The 20661-nt window shown below is 36.2% G+C and overlaps 1 protein-coding gene across 1 annotated transcript; it reads left to right on the forward strand.

The window, feature by feature from the left end:
• The first annotated feature begins 1917 nt into the window (after positions 1-1917).
• LOC127795142 (synaptotagmin-5) lies at positions 1918-20401 on the forward strand. Its single transcript, XM_052326620.1, has 13 exons — positions 1918-2250; positions 2341-2445; positions 2534-2584; positions 2689-2809; positions 2972-3096; positions 6390-6491; positions 14321-14395; positions 14531-14610; positions 15474-15624; positions 15705-15935; positions 17668-17955; positions 18128-18241; positions 19846-20401. The coding sequence occupies exons 1-13, from the start codon at positions 2146-2148 to the stop codon at positions 19990-19992; spliced, it is 1695 nt and encodes a 564-aa protein (XP_052182580.1). The 5' UTR covers positions 1918-2145; the 3' UTR covers positions 19993-20401.
• Positions 20402-20661: the final 260 nt, after the last annotated feature.

Raw genomic sequence — 20661 nt, forward strand, 5'->3', positions numbered from 1 at the left:
ACAATGATTGGACTATTTTAAATTATGTCGCAATTTATAAATTAAAAAAAATAACAAATAATTTTTTAAATATTTTTTTGGATATATACGCATAGCAATGACATCAAAACCAGATAGGGGTGAATTGAATTATTTAAAAATTTAACTTGAGTTTGAAAAATTCTTGATTTAGAACGATATTTGATAAACTGAAAATGAATATCAATATGTAATGCTAAATGAAGTAAAAATTAAAAACTATAGTGGTAGAATAATTTTTAGTGGTTCGACTTTTCAAACCTAGTGCATTTTCTTAGTTCCTCGTTAAGAATTTTGCAAATAATTATATTAAATCCCTCTATTTAATTAAATGGGTCAACTAGTCAAAGATTAAGAAAAATTACAAACATTCTACACACGTAGGCCTCTACCTCAGGTTAGGTAAAATACAATACAAAGAGATAAAAGAGTCTAAGAGTAAAAATTCTTAGTTACAAGTTATTTCTACAAAAAATAAGAGGCTTGCAATGAATAGCAATACTTAACTACAAAGTCTCAATAAGAAAATAAAATAAATAATAAAAATTTAAAACGTGATGACGACTTGAATGCTCGGTAGTTGGGCAATGAATTATCTAAAGGTTCTTCAATGTTTTTTCAATCATCTATTTATAGTTAATATTGAATTTTTTTTAAAAAAAACCGTTTGAATGGTTGACTGAGCATTTAATGCGCTAAAAACTCTCCATTATAATTTTATGTGTTGAGAGTTAGTTAATAGAATAAAAAAGTTAATAGACAGATTCATATAACAATTTAAGAATTAGTCAACAAAATTCACTTTTGTGTTGACATATTTAAAAGAATAGTTGGTAGAGCATAAGACATATAATTTGTTTATCGACAAAGCTATACCTTTTGTCGACAGAATTAAAAATTAATATTATATTAGTCGACATATGACTATACTTAGTCAACAAATACAAATTAAAATTTGAATACTTTGTCAACCGCCTATAAATAATGCTTGATTTTATATTTGAAACATTTTAATTTATTTCAATACCACTTAAATGAATTTATTTTGAACCTCAACATATAGAATCTTTTTAAAATTAAAATTATCGAATTTCATTTCTTTTTTAAATTAATGTGGGAGATTAAATCTTTGGATTTCATGAAATTGATTTTGAGACACATTATGCATAAAATACTTATTTTCATATTTTTTTAAAAATCACATTATTTGTTATTATTTTTAATCACTCACAAAAATAAAATATTTATTTTTCACATTGTTAGGATGGTAGGTAAGTAATAATACCAAATCATAGTGAATATATGTACTTTCTTTAACCTACAAAGTCATTAATCTATTCCTTATTAAAATACATTTTGACTTTATAAAGCATGCCATGATCACCCTTTTAGTTTCATCATTTTACTTGCTTTTAGAATTAAAAAATGTAAAAGTGATAAAATTCGATATTCCATGCTTAAGCTATTGGTGGACAAAAAATAATATTATTTTTAAATTATATTAGATTATAAATAAAAAATTATTGTTTAAATCTATTAAAATTTGACACGTCAAATTATAATCAACACAAAATTAAGTACTTAAATTTTTGGAAAATAAAAATAAAGATATTTATAATTATTTATTATAAACCAAAAAATATATGGCACACCTCAATTTTTTTTAATTTTTTGATTATCCACCATCAACCGAAAATGTTATCCAACAACGATAGAGAAAAGGAGCCTTGTACGGCTGCCGCCGTCGGACACGTAGTCAACGCGCCGGCGACGCGGGGCAGAGAGGATAACCGGTCAAAAGGCCCAACAAGGCGGAGCCATCTGTCCGAAGTGTCGGCAAACACAAAATAGCTTCCGACAATTAATAGTAGGAAGCTCCCTTTCACCGGCCCTACATCTCTCTCTCTCTCTCTCATCCCACCAAATCTCTCTCTCTTATTTCGCCGGCAATTTCAAATATCAATTGCCATTTAAGCTCTCTCTCTCTCTCTCTCTCTGTCCGTCTGTCTCTCTCCCTGTGGAAGCTGTAAGTTCCAATTAAGTTCCAATCAAATCAAATCAAATCAAGCAGGCAGAGAGATCACCAGCACTGAAACTTCCAATCGAAGCTTCAGGAACGAAGCGAAGATGTCGTTCGTGGTCGGGCTGGTGATCGGACTCGCGGTAGGCATCGGTCTCATCGTCGTCTTCGTCCGCTCCGAGAATTCCCGATCTAGGCGCCGCTCTGAACTCGTAATCCGCTGATCGAACTGGTTGATGTACATAGACGAGTGTTGCGAGGTTTTTTGTTTTGATTTTGATTTTTGATTTTGGTGCTTGAAGGCGACGACGATCGCGGCGTTTGCGAGAATGACGGTGGAAGATTCCAGAAAGATTCTGGCGCCAGAGTACTACCCATCCTGGGTCGTATTTTCTCAGCGCCAGAAGGTACTAACACTTCGTCTTCTTCTTTACTCGTCGTCTCTTTGGTCGGTTTTACTACTCTGTTCTGTGTTTAATTGTGTGTAATTTGCAGTTGACATGGCTAAACCTTCAGCTCACAAAGATCTGGCCCTATGTCAACGAGGTGACTGATTTTGACTGCTCTGATACGATTTCCGTCCCAATTTCCTTCTGATTGTGATACAGATGTCATTTACGCTTTCTGTTGATAATAATTTGATGTTGCAGGCGGCGTCCGAACTAATCAAACGTAGTGTTGAGCCGATTCTTGAACAGTACAGGCCAATTATATTGTCTTCTTTGAAATTTTCCAAATTCACTCTCGGCACTGTCGCCCCACAATTCACAGGTTAGCTCTTCCCCCCGCGGCTGTGTGTTCAGTAGCTCATAGACGTGCACGACATTGATTCTAATCGTATTTAACCACTTTTTGCGCCTACTAAGAATGACAAGTCCTCTCCATATACACGTCTATATATTTATATGCTTGAAGCCCTGATATTGTCTGCAGGGGTTTCCATTATTGAAGATGATGGTGGTGGTGGTATCACAATGGAGTTAGAGATGAATTGGGATGGGAATCCTAGTATAATACTTGATATCAAGACTAGACTGGGTGTGGCACTACCAGTGCAGGTAACATAAAACTTTATGCTCATTTGCTTATGCTCTTAGTAGCTAAGTGGTCACTTCCATTTGTTGTAACATTTTTATTATGTATTTTGTCAGACTGAAATCTCACATTCTCCATGTGTTTTTCTCATTTACATTTCGTACTAATTTCGACATGCAATACACAGAACATTCTATGGATGTATGCATATGCCAAAAGAAAAGCATTTGTGTTTGAAAATGGTGGCCATCCTTTGTACTAGTACTTACCAATGCGAGGGATGTACAACTGTAGCCAATGGGTTATTCCTTTTCCTCTCTTGCAATTCCATTAGAGTTCTCTGTCAAATGCTAATGCCCATAGACCACCATGCAACCTGGAATTTCCGATCTACTATTTTAGTTGGAGGTGATGGTGGAAAAAATAGAAATGGAGCATCTTGACTCTAGCAAACAGCTGTTCAGATTGCTATGTGCTTCCTAATGCTAGAGAAGATGCTTCAAACTTCTAATCAAGTCCACAAAAGCCAGCACCGTGAATTTCAAAATACCAATAATCTCCTTTGTCTCCACCTGTGCGTGCGTACATGCGCATCTGGCTATCACTTGGTGATTAATTTCTTATCCAACTTCCAAGCTAGCAGGTGATTGGGCAAGAAAGTGATCCTAAGCCCACAAACTTGTTAAATTACAACATGATGAACTTTGGGAGATGTGAAACTGAGTCAAACCATTCTCTTGAGAACATATAAGTGAGGAGCTTTTGTCAGTGGTATCTACTCTTGCTATATTTACTAGTCAATCAAGTAGGGAAGATTGAAATTTAATTGCGAGGATAGTATTATTTGATAACTGTGGGAATGTATTTTCAAATATCTGAATTGTTCCCCCCTCTCTCTCTCTCTCAATGCTTGTCAGTCAACAACCTTGTTGCTGTTCTTGTTTGTCTAGTTGTTTGTGAAATCTATTCTTAATCTTCACTAATCTTTAAATTAAAACGAATGCGATTTTAAAGCGAGTTGTTTCATTTGTTTCCTGATGGAACTGAATTCTTGAAAACTTGTAGAACTATAGTGTTGAATGAGCTGTTTCCTAGAAACTCATCTAAGAGTAACTTTGAAAATGCTCTGTCAAAAGTGGATTTGTTACTGTGATTATTTTAATTAGGATCTTGATCAAATCTTAATGATGTGGAAGAGTTTGTTACCTGACACTACAATATCATAGGTATACATCTTATAAATCTTTTATCTATTCAAGTTTGTAAAATATATATTGTTATATATTGACTCTTAGGTATGATACAAGTTATATGGGTTTTTCAAAAGATAAGGCCATAGATAGAAATGATTACCGAGCTAAAATTCACGTAGCTTACCTCACATAGTGGGATTTTCGTTGAGATGTCAATTGGGCCAGGCCTAGCGCATGGGCCTGTGGCAGCTTGCTTCCCCCATCCCCCCTAATTGCTGCAGCAAGACAGCATGTAACTTTATTTACATATAATTAAAATATAATTACATAAATTTTAATTATGCAATATGCAATTATTGTAAATGTTAAGTATTAAATAAAAATAATTATATAAATCTTAACAAGGATTTAGAGGTCTCAATTTTAACCATTAGTTACACAAATTTTATTAGTTCAAGAAATAGATATATATTGTAAAAGCATTATGTAATTGGAGTCATATATACATATAAATCCTTTAAAATACAAATATATCGTAGACTTCTGAATTTTTTCTTAATATTTTTAGCACTGCTTTTCTTTTCCTTTTTTTTTTTTACAATTTATTGAAGAAAAAACTGACTTGCAGGCCGGCCCAGTACAGGCCGCTTAGGGCCATTCCATGGGCTGTGCAGGGCCAGCCCTGGGAAGTGGCACGGCACGACACATTTCTTCAAATGGCTCAGCCCAGCCCAGATTGTCATCTTTAGATTAAGGCGTGATATGTTGTTGTAGACGGAAATTAAATTGAACTCAACTGCTAATCAAGTTATTTTGTTAACAAATTAACAGTTTTTCAATAAGTACAAAATCAATAGCTGAGGGGGTGTGATATTGGAATAAAAAGCTTCAACTGGCTTCATCTGTACTAAATCATTTTTATCTAAGAATTGTACATGTTAGGACTCCCATTAGTCTCACCTATCAAAGGTGTAAAAGGAGAGGAACAATAGGGGCAACCAAGGGAATTGAGTCAGGGGCAAAAGAGTCAGAAGTTGGTTAGAGGGGAATATTCATTCATGTGGCTGAAACAGAATGAGAGATAGGTATAAAAAAGGAGGGAGGAGGAGAGAGAAGGGATCGGAAAATTGTTGAAGAAATTGTTGGAGAGTGAGGCCCTCTCGAATAGGCCTGTTTTCTTTCCTTGCATTTGCTAATATCCATTGCTGTAAGCTACTATAATTGAGGAGTTCCTACTAGAGCTAAAATTCAATCAATTGTGTAAGTGTCCTATCAGTACACTAATGTCAGGGTTATTTATTTCAATCACCAAGCTTTGATATTGGAATAAAAAGTTTCAACAGGTACCTTTTTGTCTTGAAGCAGTACTGCATGCAATACATTAGTGTGTGGTCCATCTTTTACTCCACTATCTATGGTTTCTGAACTTTGGAGCCTGATTCTTTCTGCTAGGGAGTCTGGTGGTTTGTTCGGTATTCTGTTTGGGATCTTGTGCATCTTGATGTGACATCACTCCAGTGTTCATAATTTGGAGATGTTGGTGAGGACTCCTTTTGTTTGATATGGATTTGGACAAAAATTCTTCCCCCCTCATTAGGTGATGTTTATGGGGATTTGTTCATTGCTATAGATGTATAGTTTTTTTCTGGTTACACCAAGTCCTTAATGCAATTGTTTCTTACCTATAAATGTAAAGAAAACAATTTTATGGTGACAATATGGTTTAATGATTGGACTAAAGTGTGCAACAACTAAACTTGCAACTTTGCACATCACTTAATATATTCTTTGGACATGAACAGTTCGGGGAACAGATCTATGTTTTACAAATGAGATAACGAATGCTCTTTCATGTTTGCTTAAGCACTTGAATTTACAAAGGGCTTCATTTTTGTTGCCAGTCTTTCTGTGTCCAATCCCTGTCTATGAGAGCGCTGCATTTGACTGTCTGCATGTCTTTGTAAGTGCATTGATACTTAATTAGAGTTTACTGGTCATGTAATAGTTTTGTTTGCTTAGCAGAGAAGAGTCCTGTACAGGTAATAATGTGCGAGATGGCACTATATTAAGATAGAGCTCTGACTGTTCTGTGATTCTAACATTTTTTATTCTTATTGTTTTAGGTGAAGGATATTGGATTCACTGGCGTTTTCAGATTGATCTTTAAGCCACTTGTTGACCAGTTGCCTTGCTTTGGTGCTGTATGTTATTCTTTAAAAGAAAAGGTGCATTTTTTAAAACGATCTTGAATCCTTCCTCTTAAGATTTTGGGCTGGTTGTACTTCAATGAATACTTGCACTGGAAGGGACAAGGGAATTGCATATTTATGTTGAAATTCACACATAAATTTATGGTCACTTGACGATCAAATCCTTCTTGCAATCTATGGATTGACCAGTGTAATCAAAGGTGAGCGCCTGGCTTGCCTAGGCGCTGGGGAAGCGCCTCACCCTACTTCTAGGCAAGGCTTCTCCACGTAGACGCCACCTAGGTGAGAGCCTCTGCTGAGGCTTTGAGTGCCACAAGCACTTGCCTAGGCGCTAAAGAATCAAATCTGAAAGAAAAATGAAGGAAACTGAAGAATTGCCTGCAAAAGGCTGAAGGCATGTGAAAGCTTTCTCCATGTAATAGGATTATAGGGTAATAATTCCATAGATTTCAGGGAGGCAACTTCAGCAGCAGTTGCCGAAGGCCTGACCAAACTATCACGTGCCAGGAACCCTTGGTGTGTGACAGCACTTTGCCCATCCTTTCGGCAACTGCTCAGCACTGGCTGGGTGGCCATCCCTCTGAAAACTAATTTCAGATTGGTTTCTTCATTCTTCCACAGCTTTTTATTTTTTGTGCCTTTGTGGTTTGATCCTTCCTTCAGTGGTGTTCTTCTGCAGCTTTCTTTTTTTGAATCTTTTGTTTGGTTATTATTTTTATTGTTACTAACTTACTATTATATTTTACACTATTGTTTTGAGTCTTTGAGATGGTGTATAATGTATTGGGGTTGGGGTTTTACGGTTCTATTTTATTTTCAAAAATTACTTTTCAGATTCAAAGTTCAAACTCATTATACTTAAAGCTGTTGTTTGCTAGAATTTTTATATTAATTATTATATAATTTAAATATATATTTGCTAATTAATATTATATAATTTATATTTTGTGATTTAATAACTATATCTTTTGTTTTTATTAGTGTTACGAAATTGGATTGACAACAAACTGCAATCAAACCAATCAACCACACATGAACACATAATTTAACGTGGAAAATCCAAATCGGGAAAAACCACGGGCAAGAAGAACAAAATATCACTAACCAAATATTGGTAATACAAAATTGATATTGACACACACACTCTATGTTTTATTTCATATGACCTGGGCACTTATTTATAGATCTAAAATCATCTATGGATGTACACAGGAAATTATATCCTAATTAGAAGATGATGCATGAGGATATTCCTCCAGATGAGATAAATTTCACATAAAATCGAATTTGACAACATCATAATTAGCGTTATTAAAGGCGCGCCTTGATACCAGGCTCAAGCCTAGTGCCTAGAACCGAACCAGGCGGGCGAGATCTGCCTAGGCGCGCCTGGGCACACCCAGGCCCTCAGGCGCAGCCTTAGGCTTAGGCGTGCTAAGGTTGTGCCTGGTTTGTTTTAATTTAATTTTAGTATAATTTGCAGGAGTACCTGATCATAACTCTTTTGGAGTTTTCTTGTCAATAGCAAACGACGGAGACCGATTAATCAGAAAACATGCCATATAAGCAGCGTTGGCCCAAAAGACTTAGATAAATCGGAATTAGATAGCATACACAATACCTTTTCCATCAAGATTCTGTTCATTCGCTCAATTACACCATTTTGCTGTGGCGTACCTGGAATTGTTAAATACTTTAGAATTTCTTCTTTCCTGCAGAAATCATTAAATTCACATGAACAAAATTCTAAACCATTATATATGCGGAGTCGCTTGATATGTATGTCGGTTTGTTTCTCAATCATAGTCTTCTATTGCTTGAAAGTAGTAAGAACTTCAGTTTTCTGCTTCAAGAAGAATATCCAGACTTTTCTAGAAAAATCATCGATGAAAGTCAACATATATCTAACACCACCTGCAGAGGGTATTCTGGCTAGACCCCAGAGATCAGAATGGACATAGTCCAGTATACTTTTTGTATTGTGAATGCCTTTAGTAAATTTGACCCGTTTTTGCTTACCAAAGACGTAGTGCTCACAAAACTCCAATTTTTCAGTACTTTGTCATTTAAGAAGTCATCTTTTGCTCAATTCAACCATACCTATTTCACTTATATGTCCAAGATGCATATGCTGTAACTGAGTGAGATCGGTATCAGATAAAGAAGAAGTAGAAACAGAAGCATCACTTGTAACGGTTGAACCCTGTAGAACATATAATTGACTATATTGTTTCGTACCTTTCATCACAACAAGAGCACTTCTATTGACCCTAATAACTCCACATTCACCAATGAACTTGTACCCATTCGAATCAAAAGTACTCAATGAAATAAGATTTCTTTTAAGATCGGGAACATGTCTGACATCAGTTAAAGTTTGAATAATACCATCGAACATCTTAATTTTAACAGTTCCAATGCCAACAATTTTACAATAAGAATTATTGTCCATCAACATATCACCATAATTCAGAGTTTTATATGTCAAAAACCAATCCCTATTAAGAGACATGAAACGTGCATGCTGTGTCGAGGATCCAATCTTCACTAGGTTTAGTAACTTTATTAGTAACCACCATAAGTTCCCCATCAGTACTGTTATTTTCAACAACATTGGTTTCTCCTGAAGTTTCTGGTTGTTTTCCTTTCTGATCAGGTTCTTGTCTCTTAAGTTTGTTCTGCAGCTTATAACACTTCTTCTTTATGTGTCATCTTCTTACAGTAATTACAAACTTTTTCTTTGTTTCTGGGCTTAGATCTACTTTTCCCTCTATCATTAGAATTTCTATCATGTGTTCTCCCTTTAATCAATAGACCCTTCTCTTGATTCTCAGAAGTCCCCAATAATTGCTTATCAATTTTTTCTTTCGAGAATAAAGCATCATAAACTTCATTTAGGGTGAGAGTATCCCAACTATAGAGTACAATATTTCTAAAAGTTGAATACGAGGTCGGTAGAGAATATAACAAAATTAGAGCCAAATTCTCATCATCATACTTAACCTCCATGGATTCCAAATCAAAAACAATTTCTTTAAAAACTGTTAAATGACTCTCAATAGACGTATCTTCAGCCATTCGACGAGAATATAATCTTTGCTTCAGATGCAACTTACTTACTGATTAAGCTCTTCGTCATATATAACTGTTTCAGTTTCAACCATAAAGTGATAACGATTTTTTCTTTCAAAACATCCTGCAAAATTTGATTCGAAAAATGTAGATGTATCTGAGACAAGGCCTTATGATCCTTACACTGTTTTTCTTCAATGCTCCATGAATGTGGCATTTTTTTGAAGCCCAAAAGTGCATCGTCTAAATCTATCTGTGCCAAAATTGCACGCATCTTAACCTGCCATAGCAAAAATCTGATATTCCGGCCGGTCTAATAGAGGAATATTGTACTTCAACGAAGCTATTAAATATTCCCAAATAATATCAGATAATTTAAATAATAGACCTAACTGAAAAACGTACCAAAATACCAAATTTGGTTAAAAATTAGTTTTGGAACTGGATGGTAGATCTGAAGTGGGTCGTGGATCCTGGTGGGTCAACTAAATTTGGCAAGGATCTGGGTCTTGAACCTTGGGGCTCCTTCAATGGCAGAAACAACTGTGGATGAAGGTAGCAGGAAAGCTAATGACTGACGGTGACAAGGGACAGGCGGCTGACGAGGCGAGGGAGATTGGCGACGGTCGAAGGTAGTGGCTGGTAAAGGGAGGTTGACGGTCATCGTCGGTGGGATGAAACCAAGCAGGCCGCACAATCAACGATGATGGATAGACGACCAAACAAAGAGAAAAAATGCAAAAGCAGCTGCGATAGGAAGATTTGAATGGCGACGAAGGCTTTAGGGGTCCAAGGCGGTGAGTGCGATGGACGATTGCAACAACTGCTGAACGGCTGTGGCAGCTGCTCTAAAACCCTTGCTGAAGGAAGAAGAAGAGGATGATGATGATGATGATGCAGATCAACGGCTGAGATTTTCCAGATGTTGATGGTTTGATTCAATGGCTTTGATACCAGTTTGTTACGAAATTAGATCGACAACAAACCACAATCAAACCGATCAATCACACACGAACACAAAATTTAACGTGGAAAACACAAATCGAGTAAAACCACGGGCAGATAGAACAAAATATCACTAACCAAATATTAGTAATACAAAAGTCATATTTGCACACACACTTTGTGTTTTATTTCATATGACCTGGGCCAGTGTTATTAAAGGCTCAAGGCGCACTAAGGCGCAAACGGGTGTTAGAGCCTGAGGCGCAAGGTGCAAGGTGAGGCCAGCGCCTGATGGAAGTAGGCGCATGCTTACTTTAAAAAAAAGAAGAATATATATCCTAGTTGAAAAATAAGGTATAAAATAAGTCTTAACTCATAATAACATATTTACAAGTACGTTATCAAGGAAATTAAAAAATTCAACATATACTAATGAAAAGAACAATAAAAAATGCCAAAAGATGTAATCTAAAAGTCTTTAAGTCAACTTAAATTAAATCTTAAAAAAATTATAGGTCTTAAATCTTAATCAAGATTAACTAATTATGCATTTTAAATAATTTAAAAATCATCCTCATCATCAAGATCAAACGTTTCTATATTTTCATCATTAAAAGCATCATCTCTAATATCTTCTTCCACATCATTTACTCCTCTTGTTGGATGATTTCTATGGTTTATAAGTGTGATGATAGTTTCATACATTTTTTGGTAGGTAATATACTAAACTTGAATTTGCATCTTTCTTTGTATAATGAAAACTCAGCCTCTGTGGTGTCTATAAATATTGATCACGCCAATAGAATGTTGATTATTGGATATTGAGTGTAGTTTGACTTTTTATTACTGGAATAATATAATCTTAAAAAAAATGGAGACTTGAACAACTTTAAGAAAATATTGTTGAAGGAAATGAAACATAATCAAAGAAGATAGAAACTAAGGAAAAGCCACTATTTAACTTGGGCCTATGAAAATAAATTTTCTTTTTCCCTTTTTGTCCATTTCTTGCGTCTGGAGATCGTAGATGATATATAGAAGCCTAAGAAAGATGGTTGCAAGTATGGGGGTGTTGTTTTGGTGACTTAATGTTACATTTTGTTATTGCATACTTTGAATTTGTTCAATTCTCCTTGTCCATCTTCATCTAGTTCAAATTCAATTGGTGCATTTGAAGTAGTAGCTTTTTTACTTAGGGCCTGTTTGATTGGCCATATTTTATATGGAAAATGGCCATTTTCTATCTAAGTTCTAGTTTTTGAGGTGTTTGATTAACAATATTTTCCAGGGAATACAAGTTCCAACTTTTGATCACGTGATGGGTTTTTCTCACTTTTGTTGGAAAATCAATTCTCAGGGGAGGGCAGAGAATTCATTTTCTAGGCAATTTACTGACTCCCTCATCACTCCCAACGCTCCTTTAACCTCGATTGTCTCCTAAAATCAGCGTCGAATCTTCCCCTTGTTTGTTTCCATCTTCATCAAAGACCGCTACTCATGAATCTCAGAGAGTAAGATGGTCACGTGGGGCGGCGAAGAATCGATCTTTTTCTTTAAAAAGCTGTGCTTCAACTCTGACAGCAGCTTCAGCTCGCGCACGACGGCCATGTCGGCCTCTTGAATGGCGTCGGCGTTGTAGGGGAATTGGGCTGTGTGCAGCTCGGCGTAGGCCGCTTTGGCGGCGGAGACGATGGTGAAGAGCTTGGCCACGAATGCTTCTAGGGCACCTGCCTTGTTCCTTGCTGGCTTGTGTTCCTGAGGAATGAAAAGGCAGAAGCCAGAGTTGGAGAGGGTTTGGGTGGCGATTTTGTAGTGGATGACTTTATGAAAGGTCTTGGAAAGCTTGTTCTTGGTTGGAGCTGAAGTGGGTTTTAGAGAATCCATCAATGGCGGAGGCTGCAGTAGCATGGAATCGGAGGGTCATGAAAATGGTGGGGTTTTGGAGCGAAGAGAATTGAGCGATGGCTGGGCAAGCGTGGAGATAAAAAATAATATGTAATATATAAAAATGACTATTTCTATGAAAAATAATGGTAATCAAACAACAAAAATTGAAAAGTATAATAATTTCTAGGTAGAAAATTAAGCTAATCAAACACCTTTAATTGACATTTTCCCTGGAATTTAATTATAGGCAATTGAATTGTCTAGAAAATATTTTCTTTCTATGCAAATTCGATGTTTGCAATCAAACGCATCCTTATTGACAAATTTGTAGTTGAAACAATAAATTTAAACCCTAAACAGTAAAAAATTAAATAAAGTAACAAACAGTCAAATAAAAACCATGAAAAAATAGTTAAAAAGCCCAAGGTGTGCCTTAGCCTAAGGCACCTTGGGTTGAGGTGCTCCTTAGGCGTGCCTTGTAGGTCTGCGCCGTCTAGAATGCTTTCAGGCGCCCAAAGTGCACCTTGAGGCTAGGCGCATCTTTAATAACACTAACCTAGGCACCTATTTTAGATCTAAAATCATCTATGGATAAACACATGAAATTATATCCTGATCAGAAGATGATTCATGAGGATATTCCTCCAGATAAGATAAATCTCACATAAAATTGAATTTGACAACATCATAATCACAGTCAAATTCGAAATTATAGTCATGATTAAATTAAGAAATCCAATCACAGATAAACAAGGATTTTGAGTTATAATTATCATAGTTAGTTTTGCTCTTAACTATACGTATTTAAAATTGCTTATTTTTATATAATAGGCGTAATTATAAAACGAGTCATGCTACTTGTACATCAAGGGCTACACCTTGGGCTACACACACACATGCGCAAATGATTAAAATACCCCTTGCACCTCACCGCCTCACGCGGCCTCACCGCCTCGGGTGAGGGGTATTTTTGTCATTTTATCTGCATTGTGTAGCCCAAGGTATAGCCTAAGGAGTACAAATAACATTTTCCTTATAAAACTTATGTTTTGATGTTTGAGATCGTGTATAATATATTGGGGTTAAAGTTTTACAATTCTGTTTTATTTTTCAAAAATTACTTTTCAGATTCAAAGTTCAAAGTTCATACTCACTGTATTTGCCGCTGTTGTATCTGACAATATTTTAGATGTTTTATTATTGTATGCATTATCTGATTTTTTTTTCCTATTAGATATATATTATTATTATTTTTGTTAATTTAGCTCCTCGCTTCAGTTAGGTGAGCCCTTTTTTGGCTCCGAGCACCTTAGGTGATGGAACGTTCACAGTGCCTTAAGGGCGCCTTTTGCCTCTTACCTTGGGATTGACTAATGCAGCCCTTTCTAATGGAATCATTCTTTTTGTGTGTGTGTGTGTTTTTTTTGGCAATCTATGGATTGATCAAATCCTTTTTAATGGAGTCATTTTCATGTGTACTCTACTGTTTTAGAGACAGCACCGTGCTTTCTGTTGTTTCACAAACACACATGTATCTCTTGCCTCTTACTGGGCGTTCTTTTGTTTTGGTTGGCAGTTCTCCTTTTTGGGGGTGGGGTTGGGGGGGGTACTCGTTTATGGGGAACCAATATTTGTATAGAAAGCATTAGACTTTTGAATGTAGTCTGGATTTGATTCTGTCAACATTGGGAGTTGGGATTCACAAATACAGATTCCTTAAATTTGTTTGATATTACATGTTACATGGTTCCTGTCATTCTTTGGTCCATAAGGTTTGGAGCTGGAGATACTGGAAAATGGTAACCAATCTAAATGCAATACCTTACAGCAAACCCTTGCCTGCCTTCCCCATTTCTCTCCATGTGGTGTTCATGTTCCTGAAAATATGTGTATATTGACATCTGGACGTATATGATATATGCATTTTTTTTGTTTTGCAGAAAAAGATGGATTTCAAACTTAAAGTTATTGGTGGTGATATTAAAGCAGTACCTGGCCTTTCTGATGCTATTGAGGTTTGACAAACTTTTACTGTTGAATTTTCTTTCTTTTTTTTTGTCATAGTCTATATATGATTTACAGCTAAGCGTGGCATAATAAGTATGTGTATGCTGTTGTTTCTTTCATAAAGTGGCATTTCATTTGTGCAGGGGACAATACATGATGCTATTGAAGATTCTATTCTATGGCCAGCTCGGAAAATTGTACCAATTATACCTGGAGATTACAGGTAAAGTTTGCATTGATTAGTTTACACTGTAGATCTAATGAACAATTGCTAGCTAATTAACAGCCTGTTGAGAAAGTCTCATGTCATGTGGATTGTGCCAGTGATGACTTAAGCCTTTTTAGGGAAGGAGAATGTATAGCCAACAATCTTATACTTTTGATAAACGATACAATATTATATGAATTTACATTCATGGGGGGGAATTATGAATGCAGGCAGACTCTCTTGCTCACTGAATGAAAACTTTCCATATATTTAAAATGAACTATGACGCTATGAAGAATGTAGATATTTCAAGGAAGCAGCTGAGAACTAACATGGAAAATTGTTCCATTTTTTCCTGGAGATTGTAGGAATGGTTGCATATGGTTAAATTAGTAGGGAAGCAATTTAGTCATATAAATGCATACATATAAATGGCCTTGTTCAACTGGCACTTGGGTTGTTCAACTGGTGCTTTACAACTCATTTATATGTAAAGCACCGATGAGAACTTCCTTTATGTCATAAGTGAGGAACTATGATCCTGTAAAGTATGTAGATCTCTAGATAGAAGCCATATATGCCTACACCAATAATAGAAAGAGTGAGAGGGTGAATATAAGGGTAGAAGAGTGAAGCAGAAGAGTATTTGATCTGTTTGAATTTATGCCACAGCACTCTGAAGATTTATTGGCTCAATGATGCTTATGGCATCTTTTGAGCATTCAGAGGACTATTTTTCTGTTTGAGTTCCAGTTAGATGAAAATTTACTTCTTAACTAAAGAAAAATATCTTAACCATGCTGAACAGTAGGATTACCTTATGCCTAAGGGAAGAAGTCCATGTTTTGAGTTAACTTCGTCATTCTTGGCTTTTTCAGCGACCTAGAGCTTAAGCCTGTTGGAGTTTTAGAAGTGAAACTTATACAAGCAAAGGAGTTGACGAATAAGGACATTATTGGGAAATCTGATCCTTTTGCTGTGTTATATGTACGGCCTCTAGCTGATAGAATGAAAACAAGCAAAACAATTGTAAGTTTTTATTTTCATTTGCATGGTTTCTTACATTATTTTAATCAACTTAATGGAGCTTCCCTGTTGTTTCCCTCCAGAATAATCAGTTGAATCCAGTGTGGAATGAACACTTTGAATTTATAGTTGAAGATGCAACCACACAACACTTGGTGGTAAAAGTATATGATGATGAAGGGATCCAGGCATCAGAACTCATTGGGTGTGCTCAAATACGGCTGAATGAACTTGAGCCTGTTAAAGTAAAGGACGTGTGGTTGAAGTTGGTGAAAGATTTGGAGCTCCAACAAGATAATAAAAACCGAGGCCAGGTTAGAACTTTGTTCCCCTCTTGATTTGGATGCTTATGCTGTGCTGTCATTGTGTAATGGCTTTGAATTAACTTTCTTCTAAGGAGAAAGGGAAAGGATATGGTGAATCAAACATATTGATTATTTGATTGGCTAGAACTTTCATGCAGCTTAAAATCCTCATCTACAGCTACCAAAAGTGCCAACATTTGTTTTCACATAAAAAGAGAATACCTACTACAGTTGAAAAGCTTGCAGTCTTCTTTAATCTTTTTCCCACATCACCTTTCTTAAATAAACCTTAGGTTGCCTTTTCCTTATCTTGGTAGTTTTAGGGTTTAGTTCAACCATTGACCTTGGACATCGTAAATTACTACATCTTGGTGACACTTCAGTAGAGAAAGCCTCTTTGTTGCCTTGAGTAGAATGCACACACGAGCTGATGGCATTGGTTCCATTTCCTGGTGCATTACTGAGCCCATTACTCATTATGGAGTCTTGTCTTTTGACAGTGTACCACTTCCCTTTTTACACTTGCCTTTAAACAGTTTGTGCATTTTTGCATTATAATAACAGATTAATGTGAAAATGTGGAGACACTTTCATAAATGACAACTTAAAACTTTAATGTATTAGTTCTGGACTTATTAAGAGGACAAATTATCCCAAAGTCATGCAGGTCTTCCCATCACCATTTTAAGATTCTTCTAAAGTTGCATCCACGCTCATCATGCAAGTATTCCTCCTCTGAGATTTTAAGTTCGTGGCAGAATTACACCATGTCATGGTTTCATGATTTGCAGGCTATTTCCGAACACCCTTTTAAACCTTAAAATAAAATTGCAGTCTAGCATCTTTGTAATTTAGTAAATTGCACTGATCTCCCTTGAGATTTACTGAGAAGTTACAGTATGCTTCACTTCTGAAAATTATGCTGATCTACATATTAGAATATCTTGTTATAATATTACATTTTTTGCCCTATCAGGTTATGTTGATGTGAAATCAATTTTTTTGATACAGGAGCAGTAACTATCAAAATCTTGAACAATTAACCACTAATTGACCCACATTGTATTTTATCATCACCCTCCCTCCAAGATAATGGGTGCTTGACCAAACCAAACTAAATTTCACTGTCTTCATCAATTTGTTCTCCCTCAAACAGCCATTGGCACTCACAGAACAGTAATACTACCCTGATACTTTAACTGTCATTCTTAATGCACCTCTGAACGCTGGAACACTGGCAACCAAATTGCCCCTACCCAAAGCCATATCACCCCCCTCCAAGGCCCTACTCACAACCCACCTCATGTCACTGCTATTTTGACCCCCATCATTACCGTCTTTGAACAAATGAGCTACCATGGCTGAATCATACTGCCTTTCATGTAATTTCTTTTATTAGTCAGATGCTCCAAGACTAGTTGTGAGATCACATTGATGGCTTTGACTTGTAATCTTAGCTTGTCTGAGAGATTTGTATCAGTTTTAATTTCCATTTTACAGAAACTTTTGTCTTTAAAAATCCAGTTTGTCTCATTAATTGTCCTGACATCCTGGTAACTTCTTTATTAACTTACCCATTAGGGGACAAACTGCTCCTTTTGGTAATTTTGTTGTATAATTTCAATTTAAATTTGAAGTTTGAATGGTATGCTGCATTTATTTGAAGTTTAAACAATATATTCATTCTGTATAACCTATACTGTTTTCATTTGTTTTGAGGTTTTACACTTTTTGCATTTAGGTCCACTTGGAGCTATTGTACTGTCCATATGGCATGCAAAATGGGTTTACTAACCCTTTCACCTCCAATGTTTCAATGACCTCATTGGAAAGGGTTCTTAAAGGTGGCATGGAAGGGAATGGAGCCGATGAAAATGGAAACCAGAAAAGAAGGGAGGTAATTGTGAGGGGAGTACTGTCTGTAACTGTGATATCAGCTGAAGACTTGCCACCAGCAGACATAATGGGGAAGGCTGACCCCTACGTTGTGCTCACTTTGAAAAAAGCAGGAACGAAAAACAAAACCAGGGTACCATCCAGCTAGATCTCCCTCTCTCTTTCCCTCTCTGTGTAATGGGAGCCTACTAAGGAATCTCCAGTGACCAGGCTCTTAGTCTTGATATCTTACTTTATTTTTTCAATTACAGAGTGATATTTCACGAATGATTTCCTCTAGTTCTAAAGTTGTTTTCTGTTTGTAGGTAGTGAATGAAAGTCTGAATCCAGAATGGAATCAAACTTTTGACTTTGTTGTGGAGGACGGGTTGCATGATATGCTAATTCTGGAAGTCTGGGACCATGACACCTTTGGGAAGGTAAAAATTTGCCACATCTAGTTTTCTTTGTTTCTTGGTTAACAAGATTGATATGAAGTCACTCTTATGCATTGACATTTTTCAATTGCAAGTGTAATGAATTGAAAATAATGGTTTTGGAGCCTCTTAGATCAGGTAAATTATGGGGAGCATATCTGGTTTGAAGTCACTGCATGTAGTGTCTTTCATTATTGAAGATTTACATGGAAAAAAATGCATGCGCTACTTTTAAAACCCTCTAAAATGCCTGCAACCATGCTTCGTTACCTGTTGCTTACGTAACAAAATATGTACCAAATCCTTGCAAAAAAACAAAGAAAACAAATTATGTACCATACAACAACACCAACATATCAGGACTTAATCCCACTAAGTGAGGCTAGCTACGAATATTTTAGCTGGCCAATCATTTTTATTGTTTGTATATTGATTTCTTTAATATGCTAATAATATATTATTGTTACTTAGATATCTGCTTGAAACTAAAACAAATTTTATGGGGAAAAGTAGATCTCTGTACACCATCTATGTGGAAGGTCTAGTACGGTAATGCTATTCAAAAGCATAATGTATCCAACTACCCTGATATTGTTTGTAATTCTATTATAGTAATGCTATAAAGACATTTTTTTGTATAGATTTTAGATATTCATAATTATAGTTCTGTCAGTAATTATAATAACCAATAAATTTATTATCTTAAAAATAGAAAATATAAAAAAAAGAAGAAATAACAATCCTAATTTCACCGTTATAACTCCTTGTTCAACTCCATGGATAACAAACCTTACATCATTATTTTCTTCAACAAGTTGCATTTCTCTATTGTTTGCCTTAACTTTTACCATCTCCAGCAATTCCATGCTGTGGGTGATGGCAGTGGGACTTCTATTTACAGGAGAGGTGGGGATAGTGATTGTTATTGGAGAGGATGGTGAAGGACTTTTTGGTAGGGGAAAAAAAAAAGAAAAGATTTTGACTCTTTTTGACAACTCACTAGTCACCAAATTGGGGGGGGGGGGGGGGGGGGGGGTAGGTTTTTCACGTTAATGTAATATTTGTTTGAAATAGTGGCTATCTTGGAATGCATAAGCAGTGTAATTTTTATCACAAGGGGGTCATTTTTAGAAAAACATATATGCCCTGCACAGTGTCAAGCTGAGGGTCTGTAGTGTGGTAGCATTTTATAGTTCCCAGTAAAAGAGTTTTGGCATGAAGTAGTATACTGTATGCCCTCACTAGACACAGGTCTTTCTGCCTTTTCTGTTTGAAGCAATCTGCCCACACAAACTATTGGTGTCGGGGGAGGGTTACTTTGGGGGTTCTCTGCTTTCTAGATTACTGGTGCTGGAATTATTTGAGTAAGATTTTTGGTTGCCCTCAAAACTATGCTACGTATGCTCTCCGGGGTAAACTAATTCAGCGAAGATCTTCCGTAAAAAATCCTACACCTACTGATTAGAGAATTGGGTACTGCTTCTACCTTGTGTGTCAATGGTAGCTTGGACTATATATTTGTGTCCACAAGCTGACAAAGCATGTTGTTGTATGGCTGGCTGTCTTTTTGTTTAACTCTATTTTGCTTTTAATTTCCGAAACGGCAGGACTATATGGGGCGATGCATCATGACACTAACAAGGGTCATGCTGGAAGGGGAATTCAAGGACAGCTTCGATCTAGATGGAGCAAAATCAGGAAGGCTGAACTTGCATCTCAAGTGGTCACCTCAACCAATTTACCGCGATTCATAGCAGGCATATATGTGTATACGCCCTTCATGTTGTCCGAATTATGCCAGCTGCCCCAGAGAACCAACTTTATAATGGAGTAATAGATCATGAATGAGCAAGTGTTGCTGTATATACATTGTTTCACAACTACAGAGACAACACTGTAAATTAAGTTGGGAAGAGACATCTCTCTAGTATTTTTTATTGGTACTAATTAGAAGTAGAGGATACAATAAACCAAAATAGCTAGAGAGTCCTAAGAAGTAGTGCTTATTGGGTAGCTAGATAGATAGATCATAGATAGATGGCCAACTTCCATGTATGTTTTAAGAAGTGTTGCTTTTACTATTGGCTTTCGACTCTGTAAAAGATATTTTATTGTGACATTTACAATATCTTGGAATTTGGATCCCCATGCTCTCTGTTTGCAGCTACAAGCCTCGAGGTCGCAACGCAACCATTTCAAAATTCCAATCTATGTATGCCCTCTGGTGGAAGAGAGAGAGAGAGAGAGAGAATTGGTAAAATTTAGAGTAAGAAATGGTTGGCATATAATAAAGTGTATTTTTTGACTTAAAACTGAGGGCATAATCTTTTTGGTTAAAATGACTATCAAAGCTGATACAATTTTTAAATAAGGGTATAAGAAAATTTTAGGACCATGCATGCATGGCATCCATTGAATTTGCT

This window comes from Diospyros lotus, chromosome 2 (genome assembly GCF_014633365.1).
Source record: "Diospyros lotus cultivar Yz01 chromosome 2, ASM1463336v1, whole genome shotgun sequence".
In the NCBI taxonomy this organism is placed as follows: Eukaryota; Viridiplantae; Streptophyta; class Magnoliopsida; order Ericales; family Ebenaceae; genus Diospyros; species Diospyros lotus.